Consider the following 21,694-nt stretch of genomic DNA (forward strand, 5'->3'; position numbering starts at 1 on the left):
ACATCAATTCAATGCAGCCTAGCCTTCTTTATGGTCCAACTCTCACATCCGTACATGACTACTGGAAAGCCATAGCTTTGACTATACAGACCTTTGTTGGCAAAGTGATGTTTTTCCTTTTTAATACACTATCTAGGTTAGTCATAGCTTTTATTCCAAGGAGCAAATGTCTTTTAATTTTACACTGCATTTTCATTGATGTTTGAGACCACTTTTCATTCAGCACCCCAGTCTCTGTCTGGCTGACCCAGCCCTAACCAGATGTCTCTACTCAAGAGAGCATGAAAGGTTTGTGTTATTTCCATCCAAAGCAGGGGCACATCAATAGCTCCTGGTTTTGCAGTGATATTGCTATGGGCAGGAGAGAGATGGCCAATCTCTGGGCTCCCATGTTCTAGGGATTAGTGGATTATTTGCCAAAATAAAGTTATCTTAAGCAAATAGACACAAAGAGAAAGAGTAACCACATGCTAGACATTTGGTTCCCATAATCTACTGGTTAAAAAGGAACAATATCTGAAGAGCACATTCCGTTCCCAGTTGACTGAGTAATCAATCAGTTCAGTTCAGTTCAGTTCAGTTCAGTGGCTCAGTCATGTCCGACTCTTTGTGACCCCATGAATCGCAGCACGCCAGGCCTCCCTGTCCATTACCAACTCCCGGAGTTCACCCAAACTCTTGTCCATCGGGTCGGTGATGCCATCCAGCCATCTCATCTTCTGTTGTCCCCTTCTCCTCTTGCCCCCAATCCCTCCCAGCATCAGAGTCTTTTCCAATGAGTCAACTCTTCGCATGAGGTGGCCAAAGTATTGGAGTTTCAGCTTTAGCATCATTCCTTCCAAAGAACACCCAGGACTGATCTCCTTTAGAATGGATTGGTTGGATCTCCTTGCAGTCCAAGGGACTCTCAAGAATCTTCTCCAACACCACAGTTCAAAAGCATCAATTCTTCAGCACTCAGCTTTCTTCACAGTCCAACTTTCACATCCATACATGACCACTGGAAAAACCATAGCCTTGACTAGATGGAGGTATTAATACTTATCAAATATCCACTATATGCTGAATGTCATTCTAATGCTGGCAAGGGACCAGATGAGAGAATGGGGCATACAGGAGGAAGACGCAAGAGTTCTTACCAATAGATGCCTATTTAGTTGGGGAGCCAGAACAACATGAAGGAGCACAGTGATGTTGCTGGACTGTAAAGGGATCAGTCAGTGGGGATGGAGGTCTTTGGGGAAGGTTGGGCAGGATTTGGCTGGACTCTGAAGATAACCATTTGAACCAAGAGCACTCAGCCCCAAGCCATCGGCATGGGATGGCCAACATTTGTTACCTTGCACCAACAAATGCCTGGACCTTTGGCTGATCTTCCTGTGGCGCTGCAAGAAGAAGGTCATGCCTCAGTATTTCATCCACAGACATGGCAAAGCCTACCTTCCTATTGGGGTCTGTAGATTGTCATCACCACATCTTGGTCCCAGTGTGAATTCCTGCCTTTCAGAGGGATGAGTCTGGGGTAGCTGACCCCAGCTTCAGACTCCATGAGGGATTCCTCCAACACCTGTGGTCGAATCCTTCAGCAGCTGGGCCAAGGCTTTCCTTGCTTAATCCCAGGCTGATTATCCACTCCCAGGAAGCTGTTTCTAAAGGACTATTTGCACGCACATAATAGCCACAATTTGCACAATTAAGGAGAGCCATACAGTTGTCTAAGAAAAATGGAATTTAAGTTACAAAATAGGTCACATCTGAAAGGTGACTTGGAATTAAACAGCATCCTCCACAGCAAACCAGAGCCAGTACTTGGGGAACGGCAGAGAAGCCATGACAGGACATATTATTTCAGCAGCATGCAAACTGGTGGTGATGGGCAGGTTCGTTCTTTTCCTTTTTTTTAAAATCAGTCCTGACAGTAAAATGTGAGAGGAAGGGAGTTCAAGAGGGCAGCCGGCCTACCACCTGAGGCTTTGTGTGCAGATGAGCAGTGGCAGTACACTGCATTTCGCTCTATTCATCCTGATGAGAAAGAAACACTTTTGATTAAGCCTTTCATTTTTGAACAGAAGAGACTGCTTGAAGCTGATGCAAAATCAACTAGTAAAAATCTAGTGTCTTGTTCACATTCAAAGTAAAACTAAAGCAGAGATTTGCATTTCCTGTTGAATTTCACACAATTCCTTTTGCAAAATCTAAATGGTATAAAAATAGTAGTGCGTGCTAAGTCACTTCAGTTGTGTCCAATACTGTGTGACCCCATGGACCACAGCCTACCAGGCTGTCCATGGGATTCTCCAGGCAAGAATACTGGAGTTGGTTGCCAAGAGATCTTCCTGACCCAGGGATCAAACCCTCATCTCTTAGGTTTCCTACATTGACAGGCAGGATCTTTACCACTAGCTTCACCTGGGAAGCCGCAAAAAATATAGATGTGGTACAAAATAGGACTTGTGCCCTGGAAGCCAGTTCTGGGAGCCCGGGCCAGCTACTTCACTTGATTTCTTTGGACCTCAGCTTTCTCATCCCTCCTCCGCTTGACTCTAGGTCTCTGGGTGTCTCCCCCTGCTTCCTCCCCAATTCCTCCTGGGAGTAGAATTTGAAATCATCTGTCTACTTCAACTCTCTCGTTTTATGGATAAGTCAACCCAAAGTAGCTCCATTCTATTTGTTTTCTATTTAGGGGTTTGGCAATTTATGTTGGAAAAAGAAAAATATTATGATTAATAAACAACTTCAAAATCACTAAACAGCTATTCTAGTTCATTCTACGTTCACTTGTCTAGAAGAAACAGAGATCTGTCCAAGTTATTCCAAGTGATGGGCGTAATGAGGAATACATGACATTGTGATCCCTAGGGAAAGCTCTGTAATTAAAACCATCCTTTGGGCTCTATAATGTTTGCATGCTCTCTTCTCTCACTCTGAATTATTAAAAACACAGCAAGTAAAAACCACCCATAATCCCAATATATCTTTTCAAATGATATAAACTAAGAAGTGAAAATTACCCTTTAATCTCCTAGTCTCAGTCTTCAAGAGGAAACAAGATCTCAATGGTTTGGTTCATGAGCCTTCAAACTTTTCTCTGTGCTTATCCAGACATATCTAAATGTTCTTTTTCAACTAAAAAGTTCTACTGTTATGTGGCTTGTGCTGTTTTCATCACTCAGCAGTATGCTTTCAAGATTAGTACACATAGATCTACTTCATTCTTTTGCATCTGCTTAATAAGTGCCTTATTCTAAAGGAGATCGGTCCTGGGTGGTCTTTGGAAGGAATGATGCTAAAGCTGAAACTCCGGTACTTTGGCCACCTCATGCAAAGAGTTGACTCATTGGAAAAGACTCTGATGCTGGGAGGGATTAGGGGCAGGAGGAGAAGGGGACGACAGAGGATGAGATGGCTGGATGGCATCACTGACTCGATGGACGTGAGTTTGAGTGAACTCTGGGAGTTGGTGATGGACAGGGAGGCCTGGCATGCTGTGATTCATGGGGTCGCAAAGAGTCAGACACGACTGAGCGACTGAACTGAACTGAATAAGTGCCTTGTTGTGTGCGTGTGTGTATGTGTATGTTAGTCACGCAGTCATGTCCAACCCTTTGTGACCCCCCGGACTGTAGCCCACCAGGCTCCTCAGTCCATGGGATTCTTCAGGCAAGAATACTGGAGTGGGTTGCCATTCCCTTCTCCAGGAGATCTTCCCGACCCAGGGATTGAACCCAAGTCTCCTACATTCCAGGCAGATTCTTTACCATCTGAGCCACCAGGGAAGCCCAATAAGTGCCTTACTGATAAACATTTAGATTGTTTGCATGCTTTTGCCATCACAATGTAGAGATGAACATTCTCGTCAGATATCCTTGTATAGTCTTCTTACAAGTGAGGTTCCCAGTTCATAGCATTTTCTTTCTCATAGAGGCTGCAAAATTAGTCCCATCTATTTTTAGTTTCAATTAAAGACAACTCAAGCCAACTGGTGCCAAATTAGCAAGAAGTCCATTATTTTTCTTCAGAGGCTTTTTCCCTGCCCCTGAATTGCCCAAGATTCCATGGGTTCTACTAGTCCAGTGAGACCAGTTCTGTATCCAGAGAGAAAACTGGGAGATCTGGTCAGGCCACAGATGGGACCTATTTGGGCTGTCTTTTCCTTCATTGCTGCCATATGTTATAAAAGTTGAAAGCAAGTCCCCATGTATTGTGATATGTCTTTGTCCACTGCAGCATGACCTCAAGGTGACCCTGAGATGCCACAGCATTTCTTCTGGGAGGATGTCCCCACCTCCTCAGCAAAACTGACCTGAGCTATCCGAGGGTACCATTCTTTATGTTACACCCAGGTTGACAGCCGTGGTCATCTGCTCTCAAGACAAGCTGCCCTTTGGAGACCATTGACATACTTTCCTACTTGAACCCTATCTCACCAGTGGAAAAGTTCTAGGTCTGGAAACAGGTACTGTTCTGTGCACAGGGATACAGACAAAATAGCAAATTCTCCTGCTGTCAAAATGCCTTCATTCTTTGGAGAAAAGGCACAGGTAATAAACAAATGCATACAGAAGCCAAGATAATATTGGATAATGGTGAGTGCTACAAAGGCTGAAAACCTTGAGGTGATGGGGACTGGCTGCTAGGGTTACTCTCAGGTGGGGAGTCAGGGAAAGCCTTCTTAACGAGGTGGCATTTGAGCTGAGGCCTCTGTGAAGATGTGAGCGGTTTATAAGGCTTGGCAAAGACCAGAGGTGATGGTCAGTGTAATTGGAGTCGAACAGTGGTAACAGTGGTGGAGTCGGGGTAGATGGCCTTGAGACAGGGCAGGGCCACGTCCTGCATGGATCCTGCCTGACACCCCCAGGCTATGAGTTCTGAGGCTGTTTTCAGTTCACCATTCTCAAATCGTAAATGAAGATCTAGAAAGCCTGGTATACCAAATATGACTCCTTAACTTGACAAGCTAGGTTTTATGACTTTCAATTTTTTTTTTAATTTTATTTTATTTTTAAACTTTACATAATTGTATTAGTTTTGCCAAATATCAAAATGAATCCGCCACAGGTATACATGTGTTCCCCATCCTGAACCCTCCTCCCTCCTCCCTCCCCATTCCATCCCTCTGGGTCGTCCCAGTGCACCAGCCCCAAGCATCCAGTATCGTGCATTGAACCTGGACTGGCAACTCATTTCATACATGATATTTTACATGTTTCAATGCCATTCTCCCAAATCTTCCCACCCTCTCCCTCTCTCACAGAGTCCATAAGACTGTTCTATACATCAGTGTCTCTTTTGCTGTCTCGTATACAGGGTTATTGTTACCATCTTTCTAAATTCCATATATATGCATTAGTATACTGTATTGGTGTTTTTCTTTCTGGCTTACTTCACTCTGTATAATAGGCTCCAGTTTCATCCACCTCATTAGAACTGATTCAAATGTATTCTTTTTAATGGCTGAGTAATACTCCATTGTGTATATGTACCACAGCTTTCTTATCCATTCATCTGCTGATTTACATCTAGGTTGCTTCAATGTCCTGGCTATTATAAACAGTGCTGCGATGAACATTGGGGTACACGTGTCTCTTTCCCTTCTGGTTTCCTCAGTGTGTATGCCCAGCAGTGGGATTGCTGGATCATAAGGCAGGTCTATTTCCAGTTTTTTAAGGAATCTCCACACTGTTCTCCATAGTGGCTGTACTAGTTTGCATTCCCACCAGCAGTGTAAGAGGGTTCCCTTTTCTCCACACCCTCTCCAGCATTTATTACTTGTAGACTTTTGGATCACAGCCATTCTGACTGGTATGAAATGGTACCTCATAGTGGTTTTGATTTGCATTTCTCTGATAATGAGTGATGTTGAGCATCTTTTCCTGTGTTTGTTAGCCATCTGGATGTCTTCTTTGAAGAAATGTCTATTTAATTCTTTGGCCCATTTTTTGATTGGGTCATTTATTTTTCTGGAGTTGAGCTGTAGGAGTTGCTTGTATATTCTCGAGATTAGTTGTTTGTCAGTTGCTTTATTTGCTATTATCTTCTCCCATTCTGAAGGCTGTATGACTTTCAATTTTGAATTTTCTGATTTTCATCCAAACTTATAAGCATTATTATTACAGAAAAAAAAATGTTTCTGGTTTTCTTATGGTCATACCTTTTCATACCATGTTTTACTTTGATACAATCTTATATAAACCATGTTTGTTAAAGAATATTCCCAAGTGAAGATTGACACAATTTACTGGTAAATATCTAAATTAACTTTTAGCATATAAATGAAGCCAAAAGGTCAGGAAATGAAAACTCCTTCTTTATCACTTTTATAGAAGCTATGCTAACTCCAGACCAGTGATGAACATAAAAGAGAGAAAGGTTAATTTTCCCTATTGATGCTTCTGTTGTTTCCAACTACTTCTCCTGCTGTGATCCCCCAGGCAACAAATGAGGCATTTATGAAGTCTCTAATGGTTCTCTCAATGAACAATTATGCATATTTTAAGAAGATAAATTTTGTAGTGCAGCTGATTGCATTAATTTATGAAAATGACTCAAAGCAGTGAATCGAAATTTCTTCTGGCTATGTTATAATACTCATCCAAGCCACAACAGAAAATACAGTAGACCTAGAATCAGGAAACCTGGAGTTGAGCCCAGCTTTTCCACGAGCAAGCTGTGTGACCTTGAGTAAATGACATCACCTTGCTAAGCCTCTCTGTTCTTATCTATACAAAAGGGAGAGTCCCACTGCCCAATATACTTCAGCTCAGAGAGTTTTGGGGGCTAGGAGGGAACGGTTTGTGTTGGGAGGGACACCTGGGATGTCCTAATGCATTGCTTGGCTGGAGGTGGTATATGGATGTTTGTTTTATTATTCATCTTATACTATAGGCACACATTTTATATTTCTGTGGTATATATGATATATTTCACAATAAATTTCTAAAGTAGTCAGTAGGCACCTGTGACACACTTCACAAACAGTAAATACAGTACAAGTCTTCCTCCAGGTCCCCTAGCAAACGAAATAAACCTATAGAAGACAAAACAAATTTTCCCTTCAAATCAAAACAAGTTTTCTTTAAAAAGAGTTTGAGAGAGAAATCAGCAAAATTTTTGAATAAAACAAAAGTGCATTTTGTCTTATTAAGTGCGGGCATTAGTATAGCTCCCTCCCACCCTGGCTACTCCTCCTTACTTGAGGAGGAGTTTTAGGTTTTAGTTCTCCTTTTTAAGGTTCTCTCCAGAAATAGTCTAGAAAGTCATAGACAAAGAGAATCTGGAAAATAGCAAGAGGGAAAGTGTATAGAAGCATTTTCATATGTACTACTTTTTTACTTAAATGAAAGCATGTTATACATGCTTCTCTATATCTTGTTTTTTTTTGTTTTTTTTTATCTTAGAGATCTTTCAATATTGGCTTTATGGATTTAAATTTAGTCTTTAACCACAGTATTTCATTGTATGAATATGCTACAATTTCTCTAACGAGACTTTGCTGATAAATATTGAGGTTGTTTCTAACTTTTGCTCTTGCCCACATTTCTAAAATAACCATCTTTGTACATATATCCTGTCATACATACATGAGTGTATCTGTAGGATAAATCAAAATATAATGAGTCAAAAGACAGATCCATTTATATTTGAGTAGATATTGTCAAAATGCCCTCCAAAGAGGCAGTGTCCACTTGCATTTCCATCAACACAGTATGAGAGTGCTCCTTTCCTGATACCCTTGTGAGAAGTACTCTGTTATTCTTTTTATTTACAAACCGAAAAGGTAAAAATAGTATTTCATAATTTGATGTGTTTCTTCAACTATAAGTGAAGATAGACACTCTTTTATTTTTCTTCTTTGAGCTTTCTGCCTGGATCCATTGCCCATTTTCCTTTGTTTTTTTGTTCCTTTACTTATTGCTTTGTAGCAGCTCTTTGTATACAAGCTCTTTGCATAATTATTCTAAGTTTGTATTTCTCTTTTGTTATTGTTTATACTATTTTATGTCTTATAGAAATGTTTAATTATTAGACAGTCGAATTTATCACATTTTTCCTATATATAGTATAGGGATCGTTTCTTCCTTAGAAAAGTCTTTTCTACTCTAATACCATTATAAATATTTTTCCAAAGGTCTCCTTCAGTATTTTTACTAGCTTGTTTTTAACTTTAAAATTTTCAACTAATGCTGCTCAATTAACTTTTTTAGTGTAAGGAGTGAAATAGGGATCTGTATTTATGTTTTTCCCTAGATGTGTGTCTAGCTGTCTCAACTCCATTTCCCAATTGATAAGGTTTCTTCCCACAGTTTTGAAATGCCACCTTACTTGGGTTTAAAATTTTCTCTATGTATGAATTTGAAATTCTTAGATGGTAAATTGATAAATTAACTAAATCATTCCTGGCATATCCAAGAGACCATCAAAACAATAGTGTAAATAGAGTTTGCTTATCCCATACCAGGCCCTGTTGTGAGTGTACTGCATGTATTCAATCATGTATCCACATAACCATGCTATAAGTAAGGTAGGTACTATTAGCTCCTTTATAGACAAGGATGCTGCAGCACAGAGAGGTTAAGTAACTTTCCCTAAGTCACACTATTTGTGAATGACAAACCCGTGATTTGAACACAAGCAATTTGACTTCAGGATTCATGCCTTCATCTGTACTTTCTGCTGCCTTCACAAAATAGAAAACGCTTTTGTGTATGCTTCCTACATCCAAGGAGCTGTTCTAAGAACTTCATATATAACTTCACTTAAGTTTCACAGCAATCCTAAGATGTTGCTGCTAAGTAGCTTCAGTCGTGTCCAACTCTGTGCGCCGACCCCATAGACGGCAGCCCACCAGGCCCCACCGTCCCTGGGATTCTCCAGGCAAGAACACTGGAGTGGGTTGCCATTTCCTCCTCCTAAGATGTTAAGTACTACTAATAGCCCCATTTCACAGATAAGCAAATTGAGGCAGAATGGAATTTGTTGCTTTAGTCTCTAAGTCGTGTCCGACTCTTTTGCAGCCCCATGGACTATAGCCCCGAATGTAGCCCACCAGGCTCCTATGTCCATGGAATTCTCCAGACAAGAATACTGGAGTGGGTTGCCATTTCCTTCTCCAGGGGATCTTCCTGACCTAGGGATAGAACCTGTGTCTCCTGCATTGGCAGGCAGATTCTTTATCACTAAGCCACTAGGGAAGTAGAACTAGAGAACAGAAAGAGAGAGGGGGATGGTGTGAGATGAGGCCAGATATAGAGGAATTTTGCTGTATCTTTAGAGCAGCAAGGCATCACGAAAGTGATTGAATCAGGGCTGACCTGATCAGATTTGGGTTTTGTGAAGCTCACAAGCAACAGCAGAGGGGGGAGTGTAATGTGGTGTGTGGAAATCTTGTGTCAGGCTGATAGCACGGTGCAGTGACCATGCATTCCAGATGAACATCCAATGGCAAGTAAGCAGTGTCCCCATGACAAGAGAATCACTGCTCTAAGGGCAGTTTCCACACACCATGCATGGAGCTCCCTAACCCTAAAAGCAGCAATTCATATAATCTACATTTCCAGAAGAAACCGAAACATCAAGGAGTCAAGTACCTTACCCATACCCACTTACAGAGTTAAGTATGTGCTTCAGACTGCTAAGTTCACCAGTCCTGTTTATTCAGATCCACAGATTGAGTCCTTCAGACACTGGGGAGCATCAGCTTGGGTTTAGATTTGGCTGTTCCTCCCCCATCCTCTGCCTTCTTAGGGTTTGATAGAAATCAAGGAGATTCTGTTGATGTCGATAGAAATAGCTGCTGATACAAGAAAAATCTTTATCTTTAGCTCTTTCAGGGGTGTCTTTTCAGTTTTAGGTTAACTTTTCCTCAGACTTCTACCTGTTCTTCTGAAGCTATTTTGGAAATTTTTATAATTGTTTTCTGCTTGTCTGAATAAAGAGCAAGTTCAGGGTCTACTGCCTACCGTGCTGCTGGTAATGGTCCTCTCTTCCCACAGATCCGAGTGATGGTGGACCTATGCAACAGTACCAGGGGCATCTGCCTCACAGGTAAGCTGGCCGGCATTGACCAAGAGCAGCTCGCATGGGGAGTGCATGTGCTGGCCGAAGGGCCTGGGGCAGAGTGAACACCTAGGAACTCCTTAGCTTTATGAAAATGCTTGCTGGTTTACTTGCATACCAGATGTTTTCAATGGGCTAAAACTCAGTAGTAACATAAATTTTGAAAAACAATAATATTTTTGGTATTGCCATAGAAATCCAGCCATGGGAAAGAACTAGGTCTTGGGTAATTAGAAATATGTGGTACCTTGAACTAAGGCCAACACTAATTCCCATTAGTGTTTTAAAAGGGAAAAGAAAGGAAAAAGACCTTGCTAAGTAGTAGAGAGCCCTTACCAGTAGTTATTTCCCCATATCGTACATATAGCTTGAATGGGAAGCTCTAGATGCAAACTGCTAATTAGTCAAGAAAACGTTTTTTATGACGATTTGTCTATGCGGTGCCTACTGTGTGCTCGATGGGACTGGAAGTTGGTCACACCCTGTCCCCTTCTATTCAATGAATCAAAGACAAATAGAAAGGAAGGACGGAATTAACCTCAAGGCACATCAAGCCTTAGGACCTGGAATGGCTGATGGGGGTGGAGCAGGGAAAGAGAGGCATGGTGTTTGGTTTTCTTTGGCTGCAAGGCATGTAGGCATGCAGGATCTTAGTTCCCCTGACCAAGAATCAAACCGAAACTCGTGTCCCCTGCAGTAGAAGGGCAGAGTCTGAATCACTGAACAGCCAGGGAAGTCCCTGGGGAGTGGTCTTGGTGTGATTATACCTGACTCTGGCAGAGATTGGCTTCTCATCTCAGGGGAGGAGTGCCTGCCCACTGCCTTCAGAGCTCACAAGCTCACATGCGGAATGCTGCTCTGGCCAAAGGGTTGGGGACAGAATGAGTACCTAGAAACACTTTAGGTTATGAAAATACACGTTGATTTGCTTTTACCAGACATTTTTAATGGGCTAAAAATCAATTTAAAATTATGAAAAATAATAACATTTTCATTATTACCATAGTAGTATGACCATGGAAAATAACTAGGTCTTGGGTAATCAGAAATGTGTGGTATGTTGAACTGAGGCCAGTCACCCAATTCATCACCCTCTGCCCCAACCAGGCACTGATCACCAAGGACAGGCCCACAGTGCCTGGTCGCAGACACTGCGTTTCCTGTCTCTTTGAAGGGGGTGCAGCATTCTGAGGAAACAGAGGGAAGTTATTTTTGCATTAAAAATCTATTATGGAGAGGTCCAGATCTTAGATGGCAGGGTAGGAAGATCCTGAGCTCTCATCCTCCCATGGACACACCGAAACTACAACTACTTACAAAACGATTATCTCCGAGAACAACCTGAAGTCTAGCAGAACAGATTTTCTAAACTAAGGACAGAAAGAAAAGGACACAGTGAGGGACCCATGTAGGATGAACAGAGACACAGTCTAGTCAAACCCGCACCCCCAGTGAAGCAACCCACAAGCAGGAGGGATGTCACAGCCACAGAGATTCCCCCCGAAGAGCAAGGGGTCGAAGCCTCACATCAGGCTCCCCAGCCTGTGGGACGTGCATGGGGAAGACGAGCCCCCACGACACCTGGATTTGAAAACCAGTGAGGCTTTCATTCAGGAGAGCTGAAGGGCTGTGGGAATCTGGGACTCTGCTCCTTGCATACACATTCATTCACTCTAACTTCCAGCACAGAGGCAGCAGCTTGAAAAGTGCTTGGGTCACATAAAAAGGAGATTCACTGACAAATTTTAAGGCATGTGCTGGAGGGACAGGGATCTGGAGGAACTTCCTCTGGGAATGGAAGCCCTGGCAGACACCATTTCTGTCACTCTCCACCAAACTGACACTGTGTGCCCCACTCTGATGCTCCCCTGAGGACTGACTCCAGCCAGTCCCTCCAAAATACATCTTGCCTTGCCCTACCCAGAGGGCAGCCCTAGCTGGCACCAACCCCCCTCCAAAGCAGCTCCCACTTTAGGGGGCCAGCCCCACACCACAGAGCACTCACAATAGTCCCAGCCTGGCCTTGAAGCCAGTGGCACTGGAGCCAGCTCCACACATCAGCAGGCCCGCAGCAGCGCTCTGGTGACCTGGGGCAATTGCACCATTGAGCCGCACCTTCTGCAGAAGGCCACTCTTCTACAACTAGGAGATGGAGCCAACACCCTTAATACATAGAAACAAGCACAGAGAGTTAGGCAAAATAAAGAGACAAAGGAATACCTTTCAAATGAAAACATAAATAAATAAAAATAACACAAAACACCAGAAAAGGAGCTAAATTAAACGAAGATAAGCAATTTACAAGATAAAGTGTTCAAAGTAACAGTCATAAAGATGCCCACTGACTCGAGAAAACAATGGATGAACTCAGTGAGAATTTCAACAGAGAGAAAATATAGGAAAAAAGAACCAACCAGAACTGAAGAATACAGTAACTGAAATGAAAAATACACTAGAATGAATGAACAGCAGATTAGAGGATGCAGAACAGATCAGCAGTCTGGAAGACTACAGTCTGGAAGAACAGTGGGAATCACCTGATCAAAACACTGAAAAGAAAAAAGAACTTTAAACAAACAGATAGTTTAAGAGACCTCTGGATCAAGAGTACCAACATTTGCATCACAGGGGTCCCAGAAGAAGACAGAGAGAGAAAGGGACAGAAATCCTACTTAAAGAAATAATGTCTGAAAACTTCCCTTGCCTGTCAAAGGAAACAAACATCCAAGTAAAGGAAGCACAGAGAATCCTCCAGAAAGACGAACCCAAAGAGGTCCACACCAAGACACATTGTCAAGAATTAAAGAGAGAATCTTAAAAGCAGCAAGAAAGAAAACCTAATTATGTACAAGGAAACCCCCATAAGACTATCAGCTGTTTTTTCAGCAGAAACTTTATAGGTGGGAAGGGAGTGGCATGATATATTGAAAGTATTGAAAGAAAAAAATTTACAGCCAAGAATACTTTACCCAGCAAGGTCATCATTCAGAATTGGAGACATAAAGAGTTTTGCAGTCAAGAGAAAGCTTGTAAAGGAGTTCATTACCACTAAACAAGCCTTACAAGAAATGTTTAAAAAAAAAAAAAACTTCTTTAAATAGAAAAGACCATAGTTAAAAATAAAATTATGAAAGAAAAACATCTCTGTGATAAAGGCAAACATATAGTAAAGGTAGTGAATCAACTACCAAGGAAGTTAGTATTAAGTTTAAAAGGCAAAAAGTAGTAAAATTATCTATAACTAAAATAATTAGTTCAGTGATGCACAAATAAAAACATGTAAAATATGATGTCAGAAACAAAATGAAGGAAAGGAAGGTAAAAGCGTAATGTTTGTAGAATGTGCTCAAACTTAACTGACCACCAACTTAAAAGAGACTGTTCTATACATAAGTTATTATATGTGAACCTTTAACTAAGGAGACAAAAGTCTTGTACTCAGAAAACTGGGCTTTCCATGTGGCTCAGTGGTAAAGAATCTGCCTGCCAATGCAGGAGACACAGGTTCAGTCCTTGGGTCAGGAAGACTCCTTGGAGAAGGTAATGGCAACCCACTCCAGTATTCTTGCCTGGGAAATCCAACGGGCAGAGAAGCCTGGCGGGCTACAGTCCATGGGGTCACCAAAGAGTCGGACATGGCGACTGAACAACAAAAACAACTCAAAAAACTACATTTCAATTCAGTTCAGTTGCTCAGTAGTGTCTGACTCTTTGTGAGCCCATGAACTGCAGCACGCCAGGCCTCCCTATCACCAGCTCCCAGAGTTTAATCAAACTCATGTCCATCGAGTTGGTGATGCCATCTAACCATCTCATCCTCTGTTGTCTCCTTCTTCTCCCACCTTCAATCTTTCCCAGCATCAGGATCTTTTCCAATGAGTCAGTTCTTTGCATCAGGTGGCCAAAGTATTGGAGTTTCAGCTTTAGCATCAGTCCTTCCAATAAATATTCAGGACTGATTTCCTTTAGAATGGGCTGGTTGGATCTCCTTGCAGTCCAAGGGACTCTCAAGAGTCTTCTCCAACACCACAGTTCAAAAGCATCAATTCTTTGGTGCTCAGTTTTCTTTATAGTTCAACTCTCACATCCATACATGACCACTGGAAAAACTATAGCCTTGACTAGACGGACCATTGTTGGTAAAGAAATGTCTCTGCTTTTTAATATGCTGTCTAGGTTGGTCGTAGCTTTTCTTCAAGGCACTGATAAAAGAAACTGAGGATGACACAAACAGATGGAAAGATGTATTGTATTCATGACCTGGAAGAATTAAGATTGTCAAAATGACTATACTACTCAAAGCAATCTACAGAGTCAATAAAATCCCTATCAAAATGCTGATGTTATTTTTCACAGAACTGAAAAAACCCTAAAATTTGTATGAAACCACAAAAGACCCCACATAGCCAAAGCAATCTTAAGAAAGGTGAACAAAGAACTTCAAATTTCCTCATTTCAAACAGTATTGCAAAGATAGTAACCAAAACTGTGTGGTTCTTTTTTAAAAGAAATATTGGAGCATAGTTGATTCACAGTGTTGAGTTACTTTCTGCTGTATTGCACAGTGACTCAAAACTGTATGGAATTGGCACAAAAACAGACACATAGATCAACGGAACAGAATAGATGCTTCTATCATCAATTTATTATGACAAGGGAGACAATAACAGACAGTGGAGAAAGACAATCTCTTCAATAAAATGGTGTTGGGAAACTGGATTGCCACATGCAAAAGAATGACGCTGGATCACCATCTGCAAAAATAAACTCAAGACAGATTAATGGCCTAAATATAAGATTTGAATCCGTAAAACTCCTAGAAGAAAACAAGAAGTATACTCTTTGACATCAGCCTTAGCAATAAATTTTGGCTCTGTATCCTCAGGTACAAGCAACAAAAGAAAAAATAAACAAATGGGGCTACAAAAAAATTAAAAATCTTTTGCACAGCAAAGGAAACCATCAACAGAAAAGCAAACCAAGCAAATGGGAGAATATATGTGCAACTGATTTATCTGATAAGTAGTTAATTCAAAATATTGAATATATAAAGAACACAATATAAAAATCTATTTAATTAAAAAATGGATAGAGGACATGAATAGACATTTTTCCAAGGAAGACATACAGATGACCAACAGAGACATGAAGAGATGCTCATTTTCACTAACCATCAAGAAAATGCAATTTAAAACCACAATGAGATATCACCTCACTCATGTTAGAATGGCTGTTATCAAAAAGACAACTAAAAATAAGTAATTAAAAATAGAAGTAGCATATGATCCAGCAATTCCACTTCTGGGTATTTATCTGAAAAAAATAAGAAGCTAATTAGAAAAGATATATGCACCCCTGTCTTCACTGAAGCATTATTTATTATTTATAATAGCCAAGATATGAAAACCTAAGTGCCCATTGATATATGAATGGATAAATAAGGTATGGTATAAATACACACAATGGAATACTACTCAGTCATTAAAAAAGAACGAAATTTAAAGCAAAATGGATGGACTTAGAGGGTAATATGCTAAGTGAAATAAGTCTGACAGAGAAAGACAAATGTATCATTTCACTTACACATGGAATCTAGAACACAAAACAAGTGAACAAACATAATAAGACAGAAACAGACTCACGGATACAAACAGGTGGTTGCCAGAGGAGACAAGAGGGAGGGGTTAGGGGATAAGTGAAATAAGTGAGGGAGATTAAGGGGTATAGACATCCAATTATAAAATAGATGAGCCATGGGAGTGTAGTGTCCAGCATAAGGAATACAGTCAATATTATCACAGTAACTTAGTATTGTGAAGGATTACTAGACTTGTGTGATCAGTTTGTAATATATATTAATGTTGAATCATGATGTACTACACCCGATACTAATATAATTTGCCAACTATTCTTCAATTAAAAAAAAATTCTATTATGGAATAAATGCACTGCTCCCACGGACTCTAAAGATAAGCACAAGACTTTGAAGCCATCTGGAGCTTGTGCTGGGGCTCCTCAGTCTAAGGCTCCAGGCTCTGAGGAGGTCCTGGTCTCTTCACAGGGCTGCACTGGGGAAGGCTGAGAAGCCTTGCACAGTGTGCATGGACTTGCAAGAAACCTGCTGCAGTGTTCTCCCCAGGACCTCTCATTACCTGCCCGGTATTAGGAACTCTGGCTGCGTTTGTAGAATGACTAAATCTGTGATTTTTGTAAGTGATTAATGGGGGTGGTGGGCTAGCAAGAAAGATGCTTCCTGGAGGAACTCTGAGTCCAAACCTGACTCTTGTTGGCTTAGTTTAACCTCAGAGAGAAAAGCTGTAATGCTGTGGCTTCTTAGAAAATGCTAATTGAGTTATTACTCAAGTCACATTTCAGCCCTCACAGAAAATTAAATATCTTCAGAACAGCTTAGTCCTTTATTCTGAAACCCTTGTGGCTTAAGCACAAGGATTTCTTACATCTCTGGGAGTCCCTTTTCAGCGTTGCTGCATGTGACAGTAATGAGCGCTAGAGAAATGCTCAAATGGATAGAATTACAGGCACAAAAGCCCTGTTGAGAGGCACAGGAAAAGCCTCTTCCTTTTTGATTTTTATAGTGATAGAATGAGAGCCAGGCTGTTCAGTGAATGTGGGCCAGAGCTATTGAGACCACTTAGGAGAGATTGACGGGATCGCATCTGTGCTGGAGATGGGTTGAGGAGGTTATTCTTTGGCACCTAAAAATGCTTTTCAAAAGCCAGTTCCTTTTTTCATGACAGCTTGAAATTGGGTCTTCTTTTACACAGAAAGCTCTTCAATTAAAACTTAGGTGTGAAAAGTACAAGTTGTATGTACTTTTTTACAAGGCAAGGAGGCACCCAGGGATAGGCCAAGGTGCCTGGATTGGGGGCAGGGAGGTGAGAGGACCCAGGACCGAACAGGGGAGCTTCAGGGGGAGAGGCAGAGAGCAGCGGTCCAGAGGTTACAGGGTTACAAGGATCCCAGATGACACCTTCAGGAAGGGTTGCCAGGACAGAGCCTGGGTTTGGGCCTGAGAACAAGATCTAGCTCTTCACTGGAGGCATATTTGAAAAAGCAGGTGTTTGTGACTTGAGGCTAGTCCAGCTGTGACCAGGAAAGCCCCTCCTGTTCCTGTCCCAGGACTCAGCTGTGGCTGCTCTGGGGACAAGGACAGATGCCGGGGAGCTTTGTGCAGCCTGTGACATCTCGGTGAAGAGTGAGGGCAGTTCACAAGCCAGAGCAGTCAGGCTTTAGGATTTTGCTAATGCAGAGTTTGTCAAATGACATATGGTTTTCTGGATGCATCTTACCCCTGATCCCAGGTTTCCTTGGGACCCCAGAAGCATGTCTTCTGGAAGAGCAGGTTATCGTGAAGAAGGCAGGTCTTGGGTAATTCTTCACTTCCAGTGGCCTCCACATATAGGCTTGTTGGAAAATCTCTAAGTCATCATATTGCTGAACTGCTTGTTGGGACCAACGTGCTTCAAATCCACAGTGCCCATTCTCCTTGCAGAGACATGACTCCAAGTCTGTGATAACACTTCTTATCCTATACCCAGGCATCTGTCGTGGATCACTGTTGCTACCTAGCATGGCCTCAGGTCCCAGGTCATTCTTTTCTGGTGTTGCAGAAAGTTGTACTAACTGATTGGAGTTGGCACTTGAAATAATATCCAACTCTTCTCATTTTTAAGGTTGTCATGGCCATAATCCAAAATTGAAATGCACCAAATAAATGAGATTAGACCAAAGCTCCACTTTAATGGGGCATGTGGGGAAAGATATATATTTTTCCACATCAGGTGCCCTGGGACTGGCAGAATAGCTGGCAGCAGGGCCAGTTGCAGAGGGTGGACCAGCACACAGAGGGTGGGAGCTGAGGCCTCAAAGCTGTAGCCAGTCCAACCCAAGTGGGGAGCCCCCTTCTTAGCATGGAACCTTGTATAAGTGCACTGGCGGCAGGCCCAGGGAACAGCTCTGCATACAGCCTTAATAGGAAAGTGACTGCCTATGCGTGTTCCCAGAGGGTCTGTTATTTCCGAAGGGGACAAGGGTCAGGAGCTGAGAAAGCATCCTGCAAGACAGTTTTCTAGGGGCTAGTTGGCACATGTTGTTTGACATCTGACATTATTATAATGACTCATATTGGGGGCTTCTTCTGGGTGTGAGGGGCCATGAGCAGCTCTGTTGGTATCCTGGGGACCCTGGGACAGTCACCATCACTCTGCCCCTGAGCTCTTTGAAACTGTCATCCTTTCTCTTCTGAAATTCTCTAGTTTCAAGGCCTAAGCATGGACTTCACAGGTGGTGTGCAGTGTTAAAGAATCTGCCTGCCAATGTAGGGGACGCAGGAAATGTGGGTTTGACCCCTGGGCCAGGATCATCCCCTGGAGATGGAAATGGCAACCCACTCCAGGATTCTTGCCCAAAAAGTCCCATGTACAGAGAAGCCTGACAGGCTACAGTCCTTGAGGTCACAAAGAGTCAGACACAGCTGAGCATGCACACGTGCATGGGACCTGCTGGGCTGGCCTCGCTCTTCCTTCTCCAGAGCACTCTCTCTCTCTTTCCTGGTGCTGCTTCTGTCTCCTGCCTCCCTCCAGGTAGGGTGTGTCCCCCTCTCTGCATCCCCAGATTTGGCTCAGATATTTCACTCTTACCTCAAGGCTAGTATCTCCCAGTCTTTCTAGGGTCAGGAACCCCTGTAAGGATAATGACTGATTCTTTTCCCAGAAAACTTTCACATCAGGTCCAGGGGACCCAGGACCACCTGCATGCCAGTAACTTGTGGTGCTTGGTGAAAATGCAGGTTCCCAGGGCCTCATGCTAATTCAAACTGGATCAGAATCTCCAGTTTGGTCCCAGGTATCTGCATCTTTACAAGCATTCTAGTCGACTCTAGGCCTCAAGTGACTAAGAACTGTAGCCGTAGGATGTCAAGGACGTCGGGTGAGGGTCAGTAAACCCTAATCTAAGCACCTCATCATACCAATATCCTTGGCCCTAACTAATGTGCCCTAAGTATACAGCTCTGGCCAGGACCTCTCTCTAATACTCCATTGCACGGCAATGGACTGTCCTGAGAACTCTTGCAACCTACTATATACAGTTGATTCTTGCTTGTTCACCTTTTTTTCTACCAACCTGCACATCTGATTTTGGCTCTATCAGCAGTCCGGATTGACTGTGGATTGATTTCTGTCTGACAGCTACGGAAAGTCCACATTGCATCCTCAGCAGGGCGTTTGTGGCGCCATCTGGTGGTATGACTACAGGCTACCCTGATCCTAGAAAATGCCGTGCCATTTTCAGCAAATCATTTTTGCGCAATATAGGACTATATATATATAAAGCATACTGTCAAACACTTGCTCTTTTGAAAGTTTTCAAGTCTGTCAAATAGGCTCATCAGTATCCAGGCACCGAATCATCTGAGAGGCCTTCTGTTTTGCCTCCAACCAGACATGGAGTCCTGCCCGTTCTTCTGCTGAAAATACCTCTCGCATTTCTAGCTCCCTCTAGAACGCTACAGTCACCAACCACATTTATCTTCAACCTTGTCCCGAGTTTTAACTACAAACATCCTATGGATAGTTTCTCCTCCCCACCCCCACCCCCGCCTCTTTCTCTCTCTCATCTCATTCCCTAGTTGTATTCCATCTACAGAAAGGATCGCAAACGCGCACTGATTTCAGTGTCATCTTCCCTTCTTAAAACTCTACTATGGCTCCGCGCTGCCTTGCAGATACTGTCTATGCTCCGCCACCAGGCCTTCAAGTGTTGCTGTGCCATATCCCTCCGCCAAGTACCCCGGCCTCGTCACTACACATTCCAGCTGGGCCAGCTTCCCTCCTCTCGCTCACCCCTGGACCTTTGCTCCAGTTGGTCTCATGCAGGGGTGCCCAGCCCTCACCCCTGCAACTGTCTCAGGCCCCCTGGGTCTTCAAAGCTACAACTCAAGGCTTACCCTCTCTGAAGTCCTGCTCAGACTGCCCTTTGCCCAGACTGTCCCAGCACCTCTGTGGTTGCTTCTCTGTTGCTCCCTCATATCTCACTGTGGTGTCAGAGTATTCACCTTCCTCAGTTCGATTGTAAACACGACAGATTCAAGGACCAAGATTTCTTTTTTAAAAAAAAATTATTTTCTTAATTTTTTTACCTGCACTGAGTCTTCATTGATGCACACTGGCTTTCCCTAGTTGCTGCAAGCCGGAGCTAGTCTTCACTGCGGCCAGTTCATGGTTTTCTGCTTGCAGTGGCTTCTCTTGTTGCAGGACGTGGGCTCCAGGGTGTGTGGGCTCAGTAGTTGCAGTGCAAAGGCTTAGTTGTGCTGAGGAATGCGGGATCTTCCCAGACCAGGGATCGAGCCTATGTCCCCTGCATTATTAGGCGGATTCTTAACCACTGGACCACCAGGGAAGTCCCAAGGTTTCTATGGGTAGATTTTGGTGCACATAGTAAGTGCTTTGTAAATGGTGGTTTTCTGAAAAGTCACAGGACTTGGATCTTTAGACAGACCTACTCACTCCAGTTGGAGAAGGGCATGGCAACCTACTCCAGTATTCTTGCCTGGAGAATTCCATGGATGGAGTAGCCTGGTGGGCTACAGTTCATGGGGTTGTAAAGAATCGGACATGACTGAAGCAACTGAGCCTGCACGCACCCACTCCAATATTGCTGATTGTTTATGTGGTCAGAGAAACAAAGACCCTCAGCTGTTCATGTTGCAACCTGACTGGTCTGTATGAGTGCTTATTAAGTGGAATAATTGACACTAAAACTGTTTGTGGAGCAATTTATTGTGTTAGATTATGTGTAAATGATTCACCTGAACACCTTAGATCCTTTTTAGGGTGATTACAAATGAAGAAAGGTATTTGTTACCTGATCTGAGCCCTCAGGTTTTCTCAGGCAATTTTGTGCAACAAAATAGAAACCCAGCAAACCAGCTTTTGCTCTCAACTCCCCTGGGTGGCCCAGAGGAGACAGGCTGTCTGGATGAGTGCATTCGGGGCTGCTCCCAGGACAGCTGGCTCTCAGCCCTGCAAATGCAGCACTTCCTGACACCTAGCTGCACACAGGCTGCAGCAGGGCCCACCCACGTGGTCACCAAACCTCATGTAATTAAGTTGACTTCGGAGTCTATGGTGATGCAACTTAGAAATTATTCTTAGTCCACTAGAACTTGAGCAAAAGTGGGTTTGATTGGGCTATGGGTATTTGTCTAATTGTTTTTAAGGCTCTTTGGGTAAATATACTGAGTTCTAAATAAAAGGCACAGGGCAATTCCTTTGGGCCCATAGATGATCAGTATGTTTTAAGAGGGGGAAGATGCTCTTTGTTCTTTGGGTTCGGGAGTTAGCTTACATCTATCTGTGGTTTATCATCTAAATTTTTCTTCTGTTGTAGGACCACCTGGCCCAGCAGGTAAGAACCTATAGATATTCTGAGTTTGCAGGGAGGATGTGGGTGGCTGGCTCCCCAGGATCCCTCAGAAGGGACTGAGGCAGGGAGGGGGGAAGAATCCAGAGGCAGCCTTGACTACAGCTGTGTCCCTACCTTCTTTCTACCGGAGTCACCAGCTCTCCTGCTCCCTCCTACTTGAGAGCCTGCCATCACCATTCCCTATCTGACACTG

At 42.9% G+C, this 21,694-nt stretch overlaps 1 protein-coding gene across 2 annotated transcripts in view; it reads left to right on the top strand.

The window, feature by feature from the left end:
* The window catches only part of GLDN (gliomedin), a 59,325-nt gene that overhangs the window by 15,035 nt on the left and 22,596 nt on the right, over window positions 1-21,694 (top strand). For both annotated transcript variants that reach the window (XM_044925009.1, XM_025295584.2), the window contains exons 2-3: window positions 9,993-10,044; window positions 21,466-21,483. In XM_044925009.1, the coding sequence (XP_044780944.1) occupies window positions 10,002-10,044; window positions 21,466-21,483 (61 nt within the window). In that variant the 5' untranslated portion in view covers window positions 9,993-10,001. The remainder of the gene's footprint in view (window positions 1-9,992; window positions 10,045-21,465; window positions 21,484-21,694) is intronic.

The sequence above is a fragment of the Bubalus bubalis genome, chromosome 11, assembly GCF_019923935.1.
Source record: "Bubalus bubalis isolate 160015118507 breed Murrah chromosome 11, NDDB_SH_1, whole genome shotgun sequence".
Classification (NCBI taxonomy): domain Eukaryota; kingdom Metazoa; phylum Chordata; class Mammalia; order Artiodactyla; family Bovidae; genus Bubalus; species Bubalus bubalis.